The sequence below is a fragment of the Oncorhynchus nerka genome, linkage group LG2, assembly GCF_034236695.1.
Source record: "Oncorhynchus nerka isolate Pitt River linkage group LG2, Oner_Uvic_2.0, whole genome shotgun sequence".
NCBI classification, from domain to species: Eukaryota; Metazoa; Chordata; class Actinopteri; order Salmoniformes; family Salmonidae; genus Oncorhynchus; species Oncorhynchus nerka.
In genome coordinates, this window is record NC_088397.1 from 33,153,404 (window position 1) to 33,174,621 (window position 21,218).

General features: G+C 44.2%; 1 protein-coding gene across 2 annotated transcripts in view; it reads right to left on the bottom strand.

The window, feature by feature from the left end:
• Window positions 1-21,218, bottom strand: part of LOC115134555 (neural cell adhesion molecule 2) — a 408,204-nt gene that overhangs the window by 23,292 nt on the left and 363,694 nt on the right. For both annotated transcript variants that reach the window (XM_029668680.2, XM_029668660.2), the window contains exons 13-14: window positions 19,939-20,180; window positions 12,398-12,572 (exon numbers count right to left, since the gene is read on the bottom strand). In XM_029668680.2, the coding sequence (XP_029524540.1) occupies window positions 12,398-12,572; window positions 19,939-20,180 (417 nt within the window). The remainder of the gene's footprint in view (window positions 1-12,397; window positions 12,573-19,938; window positions 20,181-21,218) is intronic.

The following is a 21,218-nucleotide window of genomic DNA, read 5'->3' on the forward strand; positions in this document are numbered from 1 at the left end:
CTCGCCAAGTGAATGTAATTCAAATCTTGACAGAAACATGTTGTAAATGTCTATTAGGTGCCTTGCAACGTTCAAACGATGACAGCGGGGGGGGTCTCAAGGTCTCGTGGTAGCTAGATCTCTCGACTGAAAACAATGAAAAAGAAAAAAGGAGGGAAAACAGAAAAGGGGAACAAGGAGAAGTCTTGTTCTGCTGTCAAGTGCCTCTGGGGTTAGCTGCCTACCTTGTGAGTGTTTCGAAATTCATTCCAATCTATTCCGCCAAATGTATTACGTGGGCTCGGCTACAGAACACAACTACTACTTCCTTTCGCAGTGCCGAGTTATGTCTTTGAGGCCTTTGAGAATAACAGAGAGCATCTCAGTTCCAGAGCCACAGTGAGGGAATAGAACTCTATACCTTATAGCTTTTGATCTCATCCTCTTAAAATAATCCAAGTAGTGTCAAATCAGCTCATAGTAGTAGAAAAGACCGGAAATGACAACGTTTGTTAGCCAATTAGCTTAAAACGAGCTAATTCTGTGTAATTCCTAGTCTTCTACTCTACAGTATATCCTATCAAACCGATGGCGACGTGTATCAATTTCCCTGTCTGCTTATTCCATGTGATTAATCTAGAATGCACCTCCTTTGATCTATTAGCCCATTAGGGGCTCAATTTGATATTCTGTTAATGCTAGTCATCCTGCATCTCTCTCGGAGTGAGAGCCATTCGTATACATCTACATCTCTGACATCAACTCATTAGGCCCGAGCACTCATTGAGTTGCACTTGATTAGATCTGAGAGGTAGTCAGTCGATTAACGATGACTAAACGGGAGCCATTGATTGGGTGAAAACTTGGGGGATGCTAATAGATTTTTAGGGATAAACATCACTGTGAGTGGGTGTGTGAGTGTGACGCCATCATAGCTAGACTTGAGGGGACACTTTGTGCTCGATGCCATGGGGAAGTATTGCTACTCCATTAGAGAAAGCCTTGGAAGAGAATCAGCACACCCACACCAGATCCTCTTATTCAAGAGATAAGAGGAATGATGAGTATCCACCATTACAAAGGCTGAATTAAAGAGCCTTAATATAGCTGAAGTACACTTCAATAATCAGAAAATGGAAGAACCAACAAAGACTATTATAATGTCGTTTTAAACTGGAGTGTTGTCTGCAAATCATTATTATCATGCTATTTCAAGCAAAGTAAGAAGTGTATAACTTTGCACTTTAAAGCTTGAATTGCATGTATTATAATATCTACTCTATAATGTCATTTTAAACATTCTCCCTGCAGTTACGAGACACAACTGCCATGATCAAAAGTTTAGCCCTCCTTTCACACTTTATCCCAGTGCTTTTACAGTGTTCCGTTTATATGGTATACCACATCTCTTCCATATCCAAGACCAAAGGTCACAGAGACATTAGCCACAGACATCCAGGCACTTTCTCTCCTTAACCACTCTCCAACAATTTGTCAAGAACGATGACTCACGAAAAGGCCCCCCGGGAACTGGCCTGCACGCAACTCCAAAATGGCGAACCCAAACGGAGCGTTACCACCGAACACGCTTTTAAAAGAGCAAAGTACCCTCGTTGCCGCTAGGGTTGTGGAACGAAATGGGGCTGGCCATTTGTGCTCGACGGTGTGGTGATTGCTGTAAAGCACAGATAAAAGTGTTCCTGGGAAGGGAGAGTGATCGGGCCTAGAATCAGCCACTTGTTAAATCACACGGCTCAAACGAGTCAAAATGGACGCCTAAATGGGATACCTGACAACCCGAACGAACGACTGTAATCATAGTGACTTGACAAGGTCTGTCCTTTCGGAGAGTTGCTGTCATATTCGGAGGCTCCACCAAGGATTATTGCCTAGAAATGTTAGAGAAAGTACAGAGCCCCTTAAGGGTCATGGCAGAAATGAAATTTTAAAAAACAGCCAGGCTAATCCGTTCCCTGTTTCTTTTCATCTGTTCCCTCCAATTTTGTAGTCGTTTCCTCTTCTCTTTATGTAGGCTACCATGACGGTCCCACTTGGCCAATAACATAATGGAGCCTAAATGCTAGTGATCAATGACCATTCAATAGCTTATTTTCATATGCCTCCGAATCACAAGGGCATATTATTAACGCTGTTTAAAACCACTCACGGTGCAAATATGGTTCAATGATGCACTTTCATCCCTAGGCAGAAATTCCTGTTTCATGACCTTAGCTGTTTTATATCTATATTCCGAAGGAGTTCTTCGGGTACCTACTCTGGCCTGGCAATTAGCTCATTTCCAGGTGAATGTATTGTATCGCAACAAAGCAAATAACTATCAGTTTTAGTTATGAACATAAAGCCACCTATCTGTGCCTGGTACGTCACACAAGATGTTCACCTGCCTAGCGCAGGGATAAGAGCGCATAATTTCACCTTTTAACACCGAAGCCTCTTGGAAATGATGCACAATACATTTGCATGCCTTTCCTTTCTGCCTCAGATGAGTCACATACACAATTGTAAACAACAAAAGCACATCCAGATGCGGCATGTTTTACTGGACTTATATGGCCCTAACTTTATGCACGAGGGGTAAACACCCAAAATTGACAACTGTTCGTAGTTGTCCAAGTTTCATAAATATGAGTTTGCACAAAGTGTAGCCTATTTGGTTTGCATTGTAAACATAGAGTACCAGTCAAAAGGTTGGACACAATCACTCATTCAGGTGGTTTTTCTTTATTTTTCTATTTTCTACATCGTAGAATAATAGTGAAGGCATCAAAACGATGAAGTAACACACACATAATTGGCTAAGTCACACAAGATGTTAACCTGCCTAGCCATCGCGAAGAGGGCACGATAAAAACTATTCCCCCTCAGGAGACTTGAAAAGATTTGGCATGGGTCCTCAGATCATCAAAGGTTCTACAGCTGCACCATCGAGAGCATGGTTGCATCGCTGCCAGGTATGGCAACTGCTCGGCCTCCGACCGCAAGGCACTAGGGAAGGTAGTGTGTATGGCCCAGTACATCACTGGGGTCAAGCTTCCTAATGATTACCTCTATACCAGGCGGTTTCAGAGGAATGCTCCAAAAAATGGTCAAAGACCACCCTAGTCATAGACTCTCTGCTACCAAACGGCAAGCGGTACCGAAGCGCCAAGTCTAGGTCCAAGGGGCTAAACAGCTTCTACCCCAAAGCCATAAGACTAATGAACATTTCGTTAAATGGCCACCCAGACTACTTGCATTGCCCCCGCCCCACCCCTTATACGCTACTGCTACTCTCTGTTATTATCTATGCACAAGTCACCTTCATAACTCTATCCATGTGTATATAAACTCGGCAAAAAAAGACACGACCCTGTCTTTCAAAGATAATAAGATAAGATAACAAATCCAAATAACTTCCCAGATCTTCATTGTAAAGACTTTAAACACTGCTTCCCATACGTGTTCAATGAACAACAAACAATTAATGAACATGCACCGGTGGAACGTTCGTGAAGACACTAACAGCTTACAGACAGTAGGCAATTAAGGGTACAGTTATGAAAACTTAAGATACTAAAAAGAGGCCTTTCTACTGACTCTGAAAAACACCAAAAGAAAGATGCCCAGGGTCCCTGCTCATATGTGTGAATGTGCCTTAGGCATGCTGCAAGGAGGCATGAGGACTGCATATGTGGCCTGGGCAATAAATTGCAATGTCCATACTTCTGTGAGACGCCTAAGACAGCGCTACAGGGAGACAGGACGGACAGCTGATCGTCTTTGCAGTGGCAGACCATGTGTAACAACACATGCACAGGATCGGTATATCCGAACATCACACCTACGGGACAGGTACAGGATGGCAACAGCAACTGCCCGAGTAACACCAGGAACGCACAATCCCTCCATCAGTGATCAGACTGTCCGCAATAGGCTGAGAGAGGCTGGACTGAGGGCTTGTAGGTCTGTTGTAAGGCAAGTCCTCACCAGACATCTCCGGCAACAATGTCACCTATGGGCACAAACCCACCGTCGCTGGACAAGACAAGACTGGCAAAAAGTGCTCTTCACTGACGAGTTGCGGTTTTGTCTCACCAGGGATGATGGTCGGATTTGCGTTTATCGTCGAAGGAATGAGCATTACACCGAGGCCTGTACTCTGGAGCGGGATTGATTTGGATGGTCTGTCATGGTCTGGGGCGGTGTGTTACAGCATCATCGGACTGAGCTTGTTGTCATGGCAAGTAATCTCAACGCTGTGGGCTACAGGGAAGACATCCTCCTCCCTCATGTGGTACCCTTCCTGCCGGCTCATCCTGACATGACCCTCCAGTCACACTGCTCGTTCTGAGAGTGATTTCCTGCAAGACAGGACTGCCAGTGTTCTGCCATGGCCAGCGAAGAGCACGGATCTCAATCCCATTGAGCACATCTGGGACCTGTTGGATCAGAGGGTGAGGGCTAGGGCCATTCCTCCCAGAAATGTCAGAGAACTTGCAGGTCCAAGCTGCGTTGTTGGTTAAGGGCTTGTAATTGTAAAGGTCTACACCGGTTGCATTTGGCGCATGTGACAAATAACATTTGATTGTGATTTGATTTAATAATGTAGTAACCAAAAACGTGGTAAACAAATCAAAACATGTTTTATATTTCAGATTCTTCAAAGTAGCCACCCCTTGATGACAGATTTGCACACTCTTGGCATTCTCTCAACCAGTTTCAACTGGAATGCTTTCCCAACAGTCTTGAAGGAGTTCTCACATATGCTGAGCACTTGTTAGCTGCTTTTCCTTCACTCTGCGGTCCAACTCATCCCAAACCATCTCAATTGGTTTGAGGTCAGCTGATTGTGGAGGCCAGGTCATCTAATGCAGCACTCCATCACCCTACTTATTGGTCAAATATCCCTTACACAGCCTGGAGGTGTGTTGGGTCATTGTCCTGTTGAAAAACAAATGATAGTCCCACTGAGCGCAAACCAGATGGGATGGCGTATAGGTGCAAAATGCTGTGGTAGCCATGCTGGTTAAGTGTACCTTGAATTCAAAATAAATCACAGATAGAGTCACCAGCAAAGCACCCCCACACCTCCTCTTCTATGGTTCACAGTGGGAACCACACATGAGTAGATGATCCTTTCACCGACTCTGCGTCTCACAAAAACAACGGTTGGAATCAAACATCTAAAATTTGGACTCATCAGACCAAAGGACAAATTTCCACAGGTCTAATGTTCATTGCTTGTTTTTCTTGGCCCCAAGCTAGTCTCTTCTTCTTATTGGTTTCCTTTAGTGGTGGTTTCTTTGCAGCAATTCAACCATAAAGGCCTGATTGATGCAGTCTCCTGAACACCTGATATTGAAATGTTTGTTACTTGAATTCTGGGAAGCATTTATTTGGGCTGCAATTTCTGAAGCTGGTAACTCTAATGAACCTATCCTATGCAGCAGAGGTAACTCTGGGTCTTACATTTCTGTGGCGGTCCTCATGAGAGCCAGTTTCATCATAGTGCTTGATGGTTTTTGGGACTGCACTTGATGAAACTTTCAAAATTCTTGAAATTTCATGTCTTATTTAAAGTAATGATGGACTGTCTTTTTTCTTTGCTTATTTGAGCTGTTCTTGTCATAATATGGACTTTTTACCAAATAGGGCTATCTTCTGTATACCACCCCATACCTTGTCACAACACAACTCAAATGCATTAATGAAATATATTCCACTAATTAACTTTTAACAAGGCACACCTGTTAATTGAAATGCATTCCAGGTGACTACCTCATGAAGCTTGTTGAGAGAATGCCAAGAGTGTGCAAAGCTGTCATCAAGGCAAAGGGTTGCTACTTTGAAGAATCTCAAATATATTGTGATTTGTTTAACACTTTTTTTGGTTACTACATGATTCCATATGTGTTATTTCATAGTGTTGACGTCTTCACTATTATTCAACCATGTAGAAAATAGAACAAATAAAGAAAAACCCTTGAAAAGTAGGTGTCCAAACTTTTGACTGGTACTGTACATCATTCAGTTATGACTGCCAGTGAGGCTCCTGGCTTTTCAGGCTATAGAAATTACTTTAGGCTAATTGAGGGGTTTTTCACACCCGTTATCCATTATTTGCCCTTATGATTTGGAGGCATATGAAAAGACAAACTGGAAATAAGCTATTAAATGTTAAGTAACCATCACCATTTGAAGCATGTCATTTACTAAATATAATTATATTTATGTTCTTGGCAAGTGGGAACAATATGGTAGCCTACATAAGGAAAACAGGGAACAAATAAAACATCTGAGGGAATGGATTTTAAAAAACTAGGGAATGGATTCGCCTGCAAGTATTTTTGTCTCCACCATAATCCCCAACTGGCTCGGTAAGAAAGTAAACATTTTCACAGCATTTCTAGGCTGCTTCCCCAACATAGTTGATCTCCAAACTGAAATGACTCTTGATGAAAAAATGTATTGCAACAGTGTTTTGTATGTACATGCTTGTGAGTTTTTTTGGGGGAGTAGGGCGTGTTCAAGATAATTGGCTGTACATAACCATTTTTTTCCCCTCTGGGGAAAAAAATGAATTCATGAGAGCTGCTGTTACATTAATGGGCACCATTATTATTACTTTGATAGCAACAGCAGCATTGTACTAAAATAGTTTAAGCATGCATATGTTGTATTCTTCCAAAATCAATGGGAATATTTTAGAAGCTTACAATACCAGTGAAGAGTGGCACAACTTACAACTTTAATGATCCTTTAAAGATTTTATAAGGAGCGCATAGTTTGAGGGCCTTTCTGTTCTGTTCTTTTCAACTGATTTAAACCAGCACCACTGGTGTGTATTGGAAGTGTGTAGTCTAGGATATTGTACAGGAGAATGATTACCTCGATGGTAGCTTTAAACAGAGACAAACACTCGCCAGATCATTCAACATTCAAAACGTTCCGTTTCATTGACATCCATCAGGCCATATCGTAAACACACAGAGGACATAATACCAAGATAGATGCCAAAAACCCTACAGAAAGGAGATCATTCAAAAAGAAACAGCCAGGACTAGAGAGGATTTAGGAGGGAAAGAGGGAAGACTCTATAGTGATTCAGGAGGTCTGAAGTGAGTGGAGGAGTGCCATGATTTAAGAAGGATAGAGGGAAGGAGAGCAAATTGAAAAGGAACCAAGGGCATAGTGGCAATCAATGACATATTTCAAAGGGGAGTTCATGGACGGGCAAAAAGTAAGGAGGCAGAGAGAGGGGAGGTGTAGTGGCAGTTCATTGCAAGACAAACTAGGAGAGAGAAAGAAAGGGAGGAGAGGCGGAAAAGAAAAGCGACAATTTCAGACCCAGGGAATGCATAATGCATAAAGAGTGGGAATCAAATAGAGAGATTGTTTAGAAAAGAAACACAGAGGCAAATAGTAGATCCTTGGAGGTTATACAGCATATCAGATACACTGCAGGAAGGCATTTAATGGTGTCACTACAATATCAAAAGTCAAACAATTTGGGTGTGTTCAGTGAGGGGAACTATCCAGAAGGTTGCAGTAATACATATAATGAATCGAGCTGTCACTAATCCCTATTCGACAGACAATAATATCTATTCTAGAAAATACATTTCACCCTTCTGCACGGACTTCATTGTCATTGGTCCATTTTGGCCACTCCTTTCTCTCTCTCTTCAACAGGAAATAATCTGGGATTTTTTTGCCCCTGGTTTCCCTAGCCCTCTGTTCACTAAGGAGAGTTGGAACAGGCAATCGAAATGATGGCATAAGCACTGTGTTCTCAGCCTTGTTTTCCATTTAAGGAGCGCACACACACACACACACACACACACCAACGTGAACACACACAAACTCAAAGGCAGTTTAGCCACTCCAGTAATGAGAGAGGCAAACAGTCGCTCCTTCATGAGCAGCAGGAGAAACGGCCTAAGCAACAGGAAGAGTAAACACCAAAGAAAACATGCTCTCCGTTTTCTTTTAACCAGACTCTACAGGGGGGTCTACATATGGAAGTGGTGACTCACTGTAAACTGTTCCCTTTGTGATGGTTTGTGTATGGTCTTATATAAAACTCTGGGGGCTGTTTGAAAATGATAAGCATCCTACAGTGGGCCTCAGAAGTCTTCTCTCCCAGGAACATTAAGAGTTGGACTTTTCAAAAGCCCAGACAGATACGCTCTACAAGCAGCATGGCCTAATCAAACCAACGCTCTCTGCATTTGATCCTGCTCCCTTTGCTCACACATAACCCCAATACAAGGTGATTGGAGTGTGTGCTCACAACTCTACACTGGGTTTACCTGGGTGGGTAGGTACAGTACAGCGTGTACAGTGCCTTCAGAAAGTATTCAGACCCCTCAACTTTTTCCACATTTTGTTACGTTACAGCCTTATTCTAAAATGTATTCAATCGTTTCCCCCCCCTTAATCTACACTCAATATCCATAATGACAAAGCAAAAACAGGTTAAGAATTTTTTGCAAATTTATATATATAAAAAAATAAAAAATGAAATATCACATTTCGATAAGTATTCAGACCCTTTACTCAGTACTTTGTTGAAGCACCTTTGGCAGCGATTACAGCATTGAGTCTTCTTGGGTATGACGTGACAAGCTTGGCACACCTTTCCTCTCTGTCGGGTTGGATGTGGAGCGTCGCTGCACAGCTTTTTTCAGGTCTCTCCTTAGATGTTCGATTGGGTTCAAGTACGGGCTCTGGGACATTCAGAGACTTATCCCGAAGTCACTCCTGCGTTGTCTTGGCTGTGTGCTTAGGGTTGTTGTCCTGGTGGAAGGTTTGATGGGGAGAGTTGCTGCACTGCTATTTTCAGGTCTCTCCAGAGATGTTCGATCGGGTTCAACTACGGGATCTGGCAGGGCCACTCAAGGACATTTAGAGACTTATCCCGAAGTCACTCCTGCGTTGTCTTGGCTGTGTGCTTAGGGTTGTTGTCCTGTTGGAAGGTTTGATGGGGAGAGTTGCTGCACTGCTATTTTCAGGTCTCTCCAGAGATGTTCGATCGGGTTCAACTACGGGATCTGGCAGGGCCACTCAAGGACATTTAGAGACTTGTCCCGAAGCCACTCCTGCGTTGTCTTGGCTGTGTCCTTAGGGTCGTTGTCCTGTTGGAAGGTGAACCGTCGCCCCAGTCTGAGATCCAGAGCTCTCTAGAGCAGGTTTCCATCTAGGATCTCTCTGTACTTTGCTCTGTTAATCTTTGCCTCAATCCTAATAAGTCTCAGAGTCCCTGCGGCTGAAAAACATCCCCACAGCATGATGCTGCCACCACCATGCTTCACCGTAGGGATGGTGCCAGGTTTCCTCCAGGTTTCCTCCACACCAAGCAGGCTGTCATATGCCTTTTACTGAGGAGTGGCTTCGGTCTGGCCACTCTACCATAAAGGCCTGATTGTCCTTCTGGAAGGTTCTCCCATCTCCACAGAGGAACTCTAGAGCTCTGACAGAGTGACCATCAGGTTCTTGGTCACCTCCATGACCAAGGCCCTTCTCCCCAGATTGCTCAGTTTTGGTGGTCCCAAACATCTTCCATTTAAAAATGATGGAGGCCACTGTGTTCTTGGGGACCTTCAATCCTGCAGAATATTTTTGGTACTCTTGCACTGATCTGTGCCTTGACACAATCCTGTCTCGGAGCTCTACGGACAATTCCTTTGACCTCATAGCTTGGTTTTTGCTCTGACATGCATTGTCAACTGTGGGACCTTAGATAGACAAGTCTGTGCCTTTCCAAATCATGTCCAATCAATTGAATTTACCACAGGTGGACTCCAATCAAGTTGTTGAAACATCTCAAGGATGATCAGTGGAAACAAGAGGGACCTGAGCTCAAAATCGAGTCTCATAGCAAAGGAGCTGAATACTTATGTAAACAAGGTATCTTTTTTATTTTGATTAAATGTGCAAACATTTCTAAAAACCTATTTTCACTTTCTCATTATGAGCTATTGTGTGTAGAACAGGGCTCCGGGCAGCCGAGCGGAAATGGAGGAAAACTCGCCTCCCTGCGGACCTGACATCCTTTCACTCCCTCCTCTCTACATTTTCCTCTTCTCTCTCTGCTGCTAAAGCCACTTTCTACCACTCTAAATTCCAAGCATCTGCCTCTAACTCTAGGAAGCTCTTTGCAACCTTCTCCTCCCTCCTGAATCCTCCTCCCCCTCCCCCTCCTCCCTCTCTGCAGATGACTTCGTCAACCATTTTGAAAAGAAGGTCGACGACATCCGATCGTCGTTTGCTAAGTCAAACGACACCGCTGGTTCTGCTCACACTGCCCTACCCTGTGCTCTGACCTCTTTCTCCCCTCTCTCTCCAGATGAAATCTCGCGTCTTGTGACGGCCGGCCGCCCAACAACCTGCCCGCTTGACCCTATCCCCTCCTCTCTTCTCCAGACCATTTCCGGAGACCTTCTCCCTTACCTCACCTCGCTCATCAACTCATCCCTGACCGCTGGCTACGTCCCTTCCGTCTTCAAGAGAGCGAGAGTTGCACCCCTTCTGAAAAAACCTACACTCGATCCCTCCGATGTCAACAACTACAGACCAGTATCCCTTCTTTCTTTTCTCTCCAAAACTCTTGAACGTGCCGTCCTTGGCCAGCTCTCCCGCTATCTCTCTCAGAATGACCTTCTTGATCCAAATCAGTCAGGTTTCAAGACTAGTCATTCAACTGAGACTGCTCTTCTCTGTATCACGGAGGCGCTCCGCACTGCTAAAGCTAACTCTCTCTCCTCTGCTCTCATCCTTCTAGACCTATCGGCTGCCTTCGATACTGTGAACCATCAGATCCACCTCTCCACCCTCTCCGAGTTGGGCATCTCCGGCGCGGCCCACGCTTGGATTGCGTCCTACCTGACAGGTCGCTCCTACCAGGTGGCGTGGCGAGAATCCGTCTCCACACCACGTGCTCTCACCACTGGTGTCCCCCAGGGCTCTGTTCTAGGCCCTCTCCTATTCTCGCTATACACCAAGTCACTTGGCTCTGTCATAACCTCACATGGTCTCTCCTATCATTGCTATGCAGACGACACACAATTAATCTTCTCCTTTCCCCCTTCTGATGACCAGGTGGCGAATCGCATCTCTGTATGTCTGGCAGACATATCAGTGTGGATGACGGATCACCACCTCAAGCTGAACCTCGGCAAGATGGAGCTGCTCTTCCTCCCGGGGAAGGACTGCCCGTTCCATGATCTCGCCATCACGGTTGACAACTCCATTGTGTCCTCCTCCCAGAGCACTAAGAACCTTGGCGTGATCCTGGACAACACCCTGTCGTTCTCAACTAACATCAAGGCAGTGGCCCGTTCCTGTAGGTTCATGCTCTACAACATCCGCAGAGTACGACCCTGCCTCACACAGGAAGCGGCGCAGGTCCTAATCCAGGCACTTGTCATCTCCCGTCTGGATTACTGCAACTCGCTGTTGGCTGGGCTCCCTGCCTGTGCCATTAAACCCCTACAACTCATCCAGAACGCCGCAGCCCGTCTGGTGTTCAACCTTCCCAAGTTCTCTCACGTCACCCCGCTCCTCCGCTCTCTCCACTGGCTTCCAGTTGAAGCTTGCATCCGCTACAAGACCATGGTGCTTGCCTACGGAGCTGTGAGGGGAACGGCACCTCAGTACCTCCAGGCTCTGATCAGGCCCTACACCCAAACAAGGGCACTGCGTTCATCCACCTCTGGCCTGCTCGCCTCCCTACCACTGAGGAAGTACAGTTCCCGCTCAGCCCAGTCAAAACTGTTCGCTGCTCTGGCCCCCAATGGTGGAACAAACTCCCTCACGACGCCAGGACAGCGGAGTCAATCACCACCTTCCGGAGACACCTGAAACCCCACCTCTTTAAGGAATACCTAGGATAGGATAAAGTAATCCCTTTCACCCCCCTTAAAAGATTTAGATGCACTACTGTTCCACTGGATGTCATAAGGTGAATGCACCAATTTGTAAGTCGCTCTGGATAAGAGCGTCTGCTAAATGACTTAAATGTAAATGTAAATGTAGTTTGCTGAGGAAAAACAAGGGGTCTGAATACATTCTGAAGGCACTGTATTTGTTTGCTTCCAGCATTGTGTGTCACAGGAGGCTGGTAGGGGGAGGACAGCTCATAATAATGAATGGAATGGTATCAAACACATGGAAACCAGCTGTGTTTGAGAGCATTCCATTCATTCCATTCCAGACATTTCTATGAGCCCGTCTTCCCCAATTCAAGTGTCACCAGCCACCACTAGTGTGTGTGCGTGCATCTGTGAGTGTCAGTAGATATAAACACAACTGTGTGTCTGTCTGTGTACAGAACTGTCTTAGGATTTTTGTCAGTGTGTGTGCACACGAATGTCTGTGTGTGCATGCTTGAACATGCAGGTCCAACAACTGTCTGTACCTATGATGTCTGGTTTCTGGGGCATGAAGAACTGGTAAAAGGTGGGCTCCGAGAGGCCCTTGACGTTGCGAGCCGTGATCTCCACCTCATAGCGCGTGTTCCACTGCAGCGGCTGCAGCAGGGCAAAGTCTTGCTGCCCCGACACCAGCTTCGTCATCCACTGCTCCTCCTTGTCCTATGAAGAGGGGGAGGAGAGTGGAGAGAGCAGAGGGAGAGAAGCAAAGAGAGAGAAAGGGGAGGGGAAGAGAGGGAGAGAGACAGAGGGTTAGATGTGGAACAGGGTATTGAGGGAGGGAGGGGGAAAGAAGAAAGGATAAGAGAGAGAGAGAGTGTTAATGACAGTACGTACAAGTAAGCCTTTGTATACACTTCATCTTTATATAGATCAAATTACACTACATGGCCAACAGTAGGTGGACACCCCTTAAAAATAGTGGATACGGCTATTTCAGCTACAACCGTTGCTGACAGATGTATACCACCGAGCACACCGACATGCAATCTCCATAGACAAACACTTGCAGTAGAATGGCCTTACTGAAGAGCTCAGTGACTTTCAACGTGGCACTGTCATAGGATGCCACCTTTCAAATAAGTCAGTTTGTCAAATTTCTGCCCTGCTAGAGCTGCCCCAGTCAACTGTAAGTGCTGTTGTTTTGAAGTGGAAACATATAGGAGCAACAACAAACAGTTTGAAATTAGGTGCGTATTGCCTCCTCATCAATTCACACAGAAAGTAATCAATTTCACTGTGACGGACAATTTACGTTTGCGGCATGCTATGCTAATGTAAGGTGAGCCGGACAAACATCTCTCTTCAGTGAGAGGCCAAGCACTCCCTCAGTGTTTCCCCAAGTCAAGTATGCAGACATCTGCACATCTCCAGTCAGAACAGAACCTGCACAAACTTTTTCCCCTGGCACCTGCATGATCTTCATTTTTTGAAAAATGTATAAAAAAACAAAAACAGAAATACCTGATTTACATAAGTATTCAGACCTTTTGCTATGACACTCGCAATTGAGCTCAGGTGCAGCCTGTGTCCATTGATTATCCTTGAAATGTTTCTGCAATTTACCACTTGTGGTAAATTCAATTGATTGGACATGATTTGGAAAGGCACACACCTGTCTATATAAGGTCCCACAGTTGACAGTGCATGTCAGAGCAGAAACAAAGCCAGGAGGTTGAGCTCCGAGACAGGATAGTGTCAGGGCACAGATATGGAGAAGGGTACCAAAACATTTCTGCAGCATTTAAGATCCCCAAGACCACATCGACCTCTTATCATTCTTAAATGAAAGAAGTTTGGAACCACAAAGGCTCTTCCTAGAGCTGGCCGCCTGGCCAAACTGAGCAATCAGGGGGAGAAAAACTTGGTCAGAATGGTGACCCAATGGTCACTCTGACAGAGCTCCAGAGTTCCTCTGTGGAGATTGGAGAACTTTCCAGAAGGACAACCATTTCTGCAGCACTCCACCAATATGGCCTTTACGGTAGAGTGGCCAGATGGAAGCTGCTCCTCAGTAAAAGGCACAAGACAGCCTGCTTGGAATTTGGCAAACGGCACCTAAAGGACTCTCAGACCACGAGAAACAAGATTCTTTGGTCTGATGTAACTAAGATTGAACTCTTTGGCATGAATGCCAAGTGTCACATCTGGAAAAAAACCTGCCACCATTCCTACGGTGAATTATAGTGGTAGCAGCATCATGCTGTTGGGGATCTTTTTCAGTGGCAGGTACTGGGAGACTAGTCAGGAATGAGGGAAAGATGAACAAAGTAAAGTACAGAGCGATATTTGATGAAAACTTGCTCCAGAGCACTCAGGACCTCAGACTGGGGCAAAAGGTTCACCTTCCAACAGGACAATGACACTAAGCACACAGCCAAGACAATGCAGGAGTGGCTTCGGGACAAGTCTCTGAATGTCCTTGAGTGGCCCAGCCAGACTGAACATCTCTAGAGAGAAATGAAAATAGCTGTGCAGCAAAAAATGTTTTTGCTTTGTCATTATGGAGTATTTTGTGTAGATTGATGAGGAAAAAATACAATTTAATACACTTTAGAATAACAAAATGTGAATACTTTCCGAATACACTGTATGTGAGTAAAATACCTTTTTAGAAAGTTGTACTGATTATGATGAGGTAATACAATGCTATTTTTTGTTGACACCATTCAATGCATTCTGGGTGTCACGTAAACGTTTGTCAGACCAATGATGTTACAGCAAAACAAAGTTAAGGGATGATTCACTCGTTTTTTGAGTAAACATCCGAAAGTATTATTATGCATACTGGATGGACTGGTTACCTTATTCTACGCTCCAAACCTTTTATCCATGAGTCTGGGAGAGAACATATAGGCCTAGGCAATGCTGTTGGTTCATTGATTGTGCAGAGTGGCTTAAATAGTTATCCTACAATTGTAGTGATTTTGTATTGGATTTTGAATAGCAGTAGGGCATTTTTTATATTTTCATAATTAATTGTCTGACATTTCTTTTAGCTACAGAATGTCACACTACCGTGCGTTTCCATCTCCTCTACTCTCTCCTCCATTCCTTTCTTGAGCTCACAGAGAGAGGGGCTGTGGACAGTTAAATTAAATACTTTTGTTGTGAAAAGTTACTATCGATGTTCCCGAACTGATTTCACTTGGTTTCCCAAATTAAGCACTGGATAGCTGCAGGAACCAGGTTGGAGAGCCAATGGCATCCAGAGTTTGGGTGGAATATCACCTGTCGCGCAGGGGAGGCTCCATGGTCCTCAAACATCGGTTGATGCATGGAGTGAAATAAGTGTTTTTATAAGCCCAGACATTTCTATATCTAATTCCTTGAGAAAGCTTTTGATGGTTGCCACTAAAAAGAGGAGGATCCCAGACTTCTACTGCTGCTATATTTATTTCCCAGCTGCTAATATTAAGCATTGTTCTGCTATAAAACCAGAATAGCTTAACCGCCATGATTGAAAAATGAACAGAGGGAAAGCGGCCTTCATTTGCTATTTGAGTGCATACGGATGACATGTCTTTTTTCCCCTGCCCCTTTGAAAATGGACCATTAAAAAAAAAAAGAATTATATAAATAAAAAGTTTAGATTATTAGTAAAGATTAAATTGAGTCTGATGGGTGAAAATATGATCCCTTGATGTGTAGCCTGAGGATCAGACCGCAAGCTTTTTGGCAACTTTTTAAAATCATCAATAGCCTATAGTCGCATCATGCAAACCGTATATGTTTTCATTTCTAAGACATCGTAATTTTTGTATCATTCACAACTAAATAACTAATAACTGCCAAATAACTTTCAATCTAGTTCATAAGACCTGTTTCAAATTATAACTTTTATGCTCAACATGGCCACTTCATATGCGCACTCACTCTGGAGTAGGTTCAATCATATAACATAAAATAATAGCATTGGGATTTCTAAGCATATCTTGTCTGCTAAATGAGCTAATCTATGGCATGGCGCATAGCCAGATAATATACTGAAATACATTTTCTTCTTATCATGTTTCTTTAGACCTGCCTAAGATAAATTATTTATTGTGATGGTGTATATTAAATGGATTTATTACACTTTTTAAAAATGTAAATGTTTCCTCAGTGGTTTGTATGCGTGGAGGTCTGGACATGCTAAATGTGTTTATGTTAATTAATGGTGAATTTTATTTTATTTAACCTTTATTGAACTAGGCAAGTCAGTTAATAGCAAATTCTTATTTACAACAACGGTCTACCGTGAGACCGGCAGTCATTTGCATGACAATTATCCAGTGGCCGAATTTTATGACCGCCACAGCAATTGGGGTGAGCTCACCTGTCATGTGATAAATTGTAAATAGCAATTGCTATTAGCTAATTCATATTATGGTTTCTGTCAGCCGAAAGTTAGCTAAATATGACTGCTTGTATTAGCTCACGCTTTACTCTGTTTCCTAATGTAGCCTACATTTTCCAAATTTGGATGAGAAGTGTGTTATGCTTTTCCTACTTCTGTGAATGTTTGAACATTGCATCGGAAAATAAACTGCTCACTTTGGGGGACATAAAACTGTTAAGACGGTGTTTTTACAAACTGTTTCTGTGAGAAACAAAAAACAGTGGCCAGCTCAAATGCTGACTGTTGCGTGAATCGTAAGTAGACGTTATAAGGAAGTGTTCCTTTCCTCTCCGTACCCCACCGAGTTATTTACTTCCCCCCCCCTTTCCTCTCCTTCCCTTTCCTCCTTTACTTTCTTTTCCTTTCTTAAATCAGCTTCTTATCTCATCATAGGAGAACAGTGTGAAGTGTCACAGTGTGAGGCCTGTGCTTTGACAGCATGACAAATGCATATTCAACCATTTAGCCTCCTAGGATTCCTCCATAAAATGTCAAAATAGAAGAGAGAGAGAGATAATAGTGTGGAATGGGCTTTAGGAAATGGGCCATGGTTTCATTTTTCAGAGTCATGGTAGTTGGAATAATGTGGAATAAAGCTAAGGCCAGCCCAGCATTGGAAAGCAGTTAGATACGGGTGACTGTGTGTGTGTGTGTGTGCGTGAACATTTGTATGCATACTGTATGTGTGTATGTGTTTGTGTAAGAGTGTGCATATATGTGCACACATGCATCTGTGTACATAGAGTCAGGGTCACAGTGTGAGAGAGAGAGGAGGATGAATGGTGGGATTACTGGGGTGTGGAGGATTGTCCTATTCTTCCCCTCGTTCCCCTGCATTTGGCCTTCAAAGGGCCAGCTGGAGAGTCCCTGACCTTCTCTCCACACACACACTTTCATCTGCTATAGTACAACTACACATAGCCATCAGCCTCCCAATGAGACAGAGACACACCTGAATGGACATATTAGCATTGGTTACATCAAATCCCATAGATCATTGTGTGTATGTGCATGTGAGTGTGAGAGTGCAAGTGAGAGAGAGAGAGAGAGAGACTTGGTTAATATGAACGTGTTTGTTTGTGGGTGAGTATGTACATTTGTATGTATAGTGTATCTGCAAGCATGTGTATCAGTATGTAATATCTGAGACACAGTGAATGGCCATGTCTGAATAGCTGTACTAGCGTTTTAAATAGTAGGTATTTTGGGTATGCAAATTGTATAGTATGTGACAGAAAATTTAGTATGCTTTCAATGCCAGGATGTCATAATTATTGTGGCTTCTAATAAAATGCACACTATTGAGGAAGAGAATCATCTTTCGAGAGCCACGTGTTTTTGAGAATAGCCGATAACCAAGTAAGGGGACACACTCTACCAAAATGAACGAATTGCGAGATTCAACACAACAACTTTGCAATATGGATGAGCCTATTATGTTGACATTTGCGCCTACTAGATATTTTTTTTTAACTAAACAGTGCAATAAAAAAATGTTTTTTTACCCCCTTTTCTCCCCAACTTTGTGATATCCAATTGCTATCCAATTATGATCTTGTCTCATCGATGCAACGCCCCAACAAGCTCGGGAGAGGCAAAGGTCGAGTCAAGTAATGCATCCTCCAAAACATGACCGGCCAAACCACGCTTCTTAACACCCACCCGCACCAATGTGTTGGAGGAAACACCGCTCAACTGACGACTGAAGTCAGCCTGCAGGCGCCCGGCCCGCCACAAGGAGTCGCTAGAGCTCGATGAGCCAAGTAAAGCCCCCCAGGCCAAACAATCCCCTAACCCGGACGACGCTGGGCCAATTGTGCACTGCCCTATGGGACTCCTGGTCACAGCCGGTTGTGACACAGCCTGGGATCAAACACTTCAAAGCAGACATAAACAAAGCTAGTGTACTTATTATTTTTAGGCATCGAAAATAGGAGCATATGCGTGCGCGCACACACAGTCGAGTTAATGCGATTGACACTGCTATTTGCTGCTACCTTAAGTGGAGGTATGCAGCATTATCTACTATCATTAGACTAGAAATAAAAGTGGTCCAGTGATTGTGTTTTACAAGCGTGCTTTAGAGTAGAAGTGGCCATCTTGACTCGGTGGTAATCGTGTGGTTGAAAATGTGTGGACCAAATTGGCCTTGTTCAGGGGGACTGGCAGCCCGTAAATACTGTGGTTCTTAGCCATGCCCGTATGGACTCTACAAGGTGTCGAAAGTGTTCCACAGGGATACCGGCCCATGTTGACTCTAATGCTTTCCACGGTGGCTGGAGGTTCTTTGTGTGGTGGACCATTCTTGATACACACGGGAAACTGTTGAGCGTGAAAAACCCGGCAGCGTTGCAGTTCTTGACACAAACTATACCCTGTTCAAAGGCACTTAAATGTTTTGTCTTGCCCATTCGCCCTCACATACACAATTCCATGTCTCAATTGTCTCGACTTTAACCTGTCTCCTCGTCTTCATCAACACTGATTGAAATGGATTTAACAAGTGGTATTATACGGGATCATAGCTTTCATTTGGATTTACCTGGTCAGTCTATGTCATGGAAAGAGCTGTGCATATAATGTGCATATAATAAAACATAGGCAAAGAAAGCTAGCTGAACAGTTCATGGAGGGTTCTAAGAAGAACCCTTCAAATAGAAAAAGGTTCTTGGTATAACTGTTCATATAGGGTTCTAGGGAGAACCATTCAAAAATAAAAGGGTTCTCGGTAGAACCTTTAGAGTACGTGTCAAACTCTTTCCACGGAGGGCCGAATGACAGGATAAAATAGTTCTTGCTTTCACCTGGTTCACCTGGTCTGTCATGAAAAGGGCAGGCGTTCTTAATGTTTTGTACACTAAGTGCATGTAATGTACTGTCATAAACATATGCAAATAAAGCTAGTTGAACCGTTCATGGAGGGTTCTAGGAATAAGAAAGATAAAACGGTTTGTGGGCCTCCCGGGTGGCGAAGTGGTCTAAGGCACTGCATCGCAGTGCTAGCTGTGTCACCAGAGACTCTGGGCTTCGGGCCCAGGCTCTGTCGTAGCCGGCCGAGACCGAGAGGTCCATGGGGCGACGCACAATTGGCCTAGAGTCGTCCGGGTTAGGGAGGGTTGGGCCAGTAGGGATATCCTTGTCTCATCACGCACTAGCAACTCCTGTGGCGGGCCGGGCGCAGTGCACGCTGACCAGGTCGCGAGGTGCACGGTGTTTCCTCCGACACATTGGTGCGGCTGGCTTCCGAGTTGGATGAACGCTGTGTTAAGAAGCAATGCGGCTTGGTTGGGTTGTGTTTCGGAGGACACGTGGCTCTCGACCTTCGTCTCTCCCGAGCCCATACGGGAGTTGTAGCGATGAGACAAGATAGTAACTACAATTGGATACCACAAAATTGGGGAGAAAAGGGGGGTAAAATAAAAAATAAAATAATAAAAAAGATAAAACATTTTAGGTAGAACCCTTCACAGAGGGTTCCAGGTGAACCCTTCATAAAAGGTTCGAAGTAGAACCTTCTGCAAAGGGTTCTACCTAGCACCAAAAAAAAGTTTCCCCAGGGGGGACAAATTGAAAAACCTTATGGTTCTACTAAGCACCTTTTTTTCTAAGAGTAGTATTTATTGGCAATCCTGACATCCAGCTACTCACCGTCTTGTACTTGACAATGTATTCCACGATGGGCATGCCCCCGTCGTCTTGCTTGACAAGACCCAGCCGGTAGGCCTTCCCCATCCCTCTCTGGCCATGCACTGCCGGGGGGCTGGGCTCACGTATGGGTAGAGTCTGGAAGGACTCCGTATGGCTGAACTCCCCCTGGCCCTTCCCATTGACTGCAGCCACTCGCACTTCGTAGGTGGTGTTGGGCTCTAGGCCTGTCAGCAGTACTATCGCTGTAGGGGGAGAACCAGGGAGATCCTTTATTAGCTTGTTCGCAGACAGACAGACAGACAGAGGTAAAGCGAGAGAGATTGAGAGAGAGACAGACAGCTGAAGTCTGAAGTTTTCATACACTTAGGTTGGAGTCATTAAAACTCGTTTTTCAACCACTCCACAAATTTCTTGTTAACAAACTATAGTTTTGGCAAGTCGTGTAGGTCATCTACTTTGTGCATGACACAAGTCATTTTTCCAACAATTGTTTACAGACAGATTATTTCACATGTAATTCACTGTGTCACAATTCCAGTGGGTCAGACGTTTACATGCACTAAGTTGACTGTGACTTTAAGCAGCTAGAGAAATTCCAGAAAGGTATGACATGGCTTTAGAAGCTTCTGATAGGCTAATTGACATGATTTGAGTCAATCGGAGGTGTACCTGAAGATGTATTTCAAGGTGAACCTTCAATCTCAGTGCCTCTTTGCTTGACATCATGAAAAAATCAACAACAAAAAAATCAGCCAAAATTGTAGACCTCCACAAGTCTGGTTCATCCTTGGGAGCAATTTCCAAATGCCTGAAGTTACCATGTTCATCTGTATAAACAATAGTACGCAAGTATAAACACCATGGGACCATGCATCCGTCATACCGCTCAGGAAGGAGACACGTTCTATCTCCTAGAGATGAACGTACTTTAGTGCGAAAAGTGCAAATCAATCCCAGAACAACAGCATAGGACCTTGTGAATATGCTGGAGGAAACAGGTACAAACGTATCTATATCCACAGTAAAACAAGTCCTATTTCAACATAACCTGAAAGACCGCTCAGCAAGGAAGAAGACACTGTTCCAAAACCACCATTAAAAAGCCAGACTACGGTTTGCAACTGCACATGGGGACAAAGATCGTACCTTTATATATAACTGTTTGGCCAAAATGACCATCGTTATGTTTGGAGAAAAAAGGGGGAGACTTGCAAGCTGAAGAACACCATCACAACCATGAAGCATGGGGGTGGCAGCATCATGTTGTGGGGGGGCTTAGC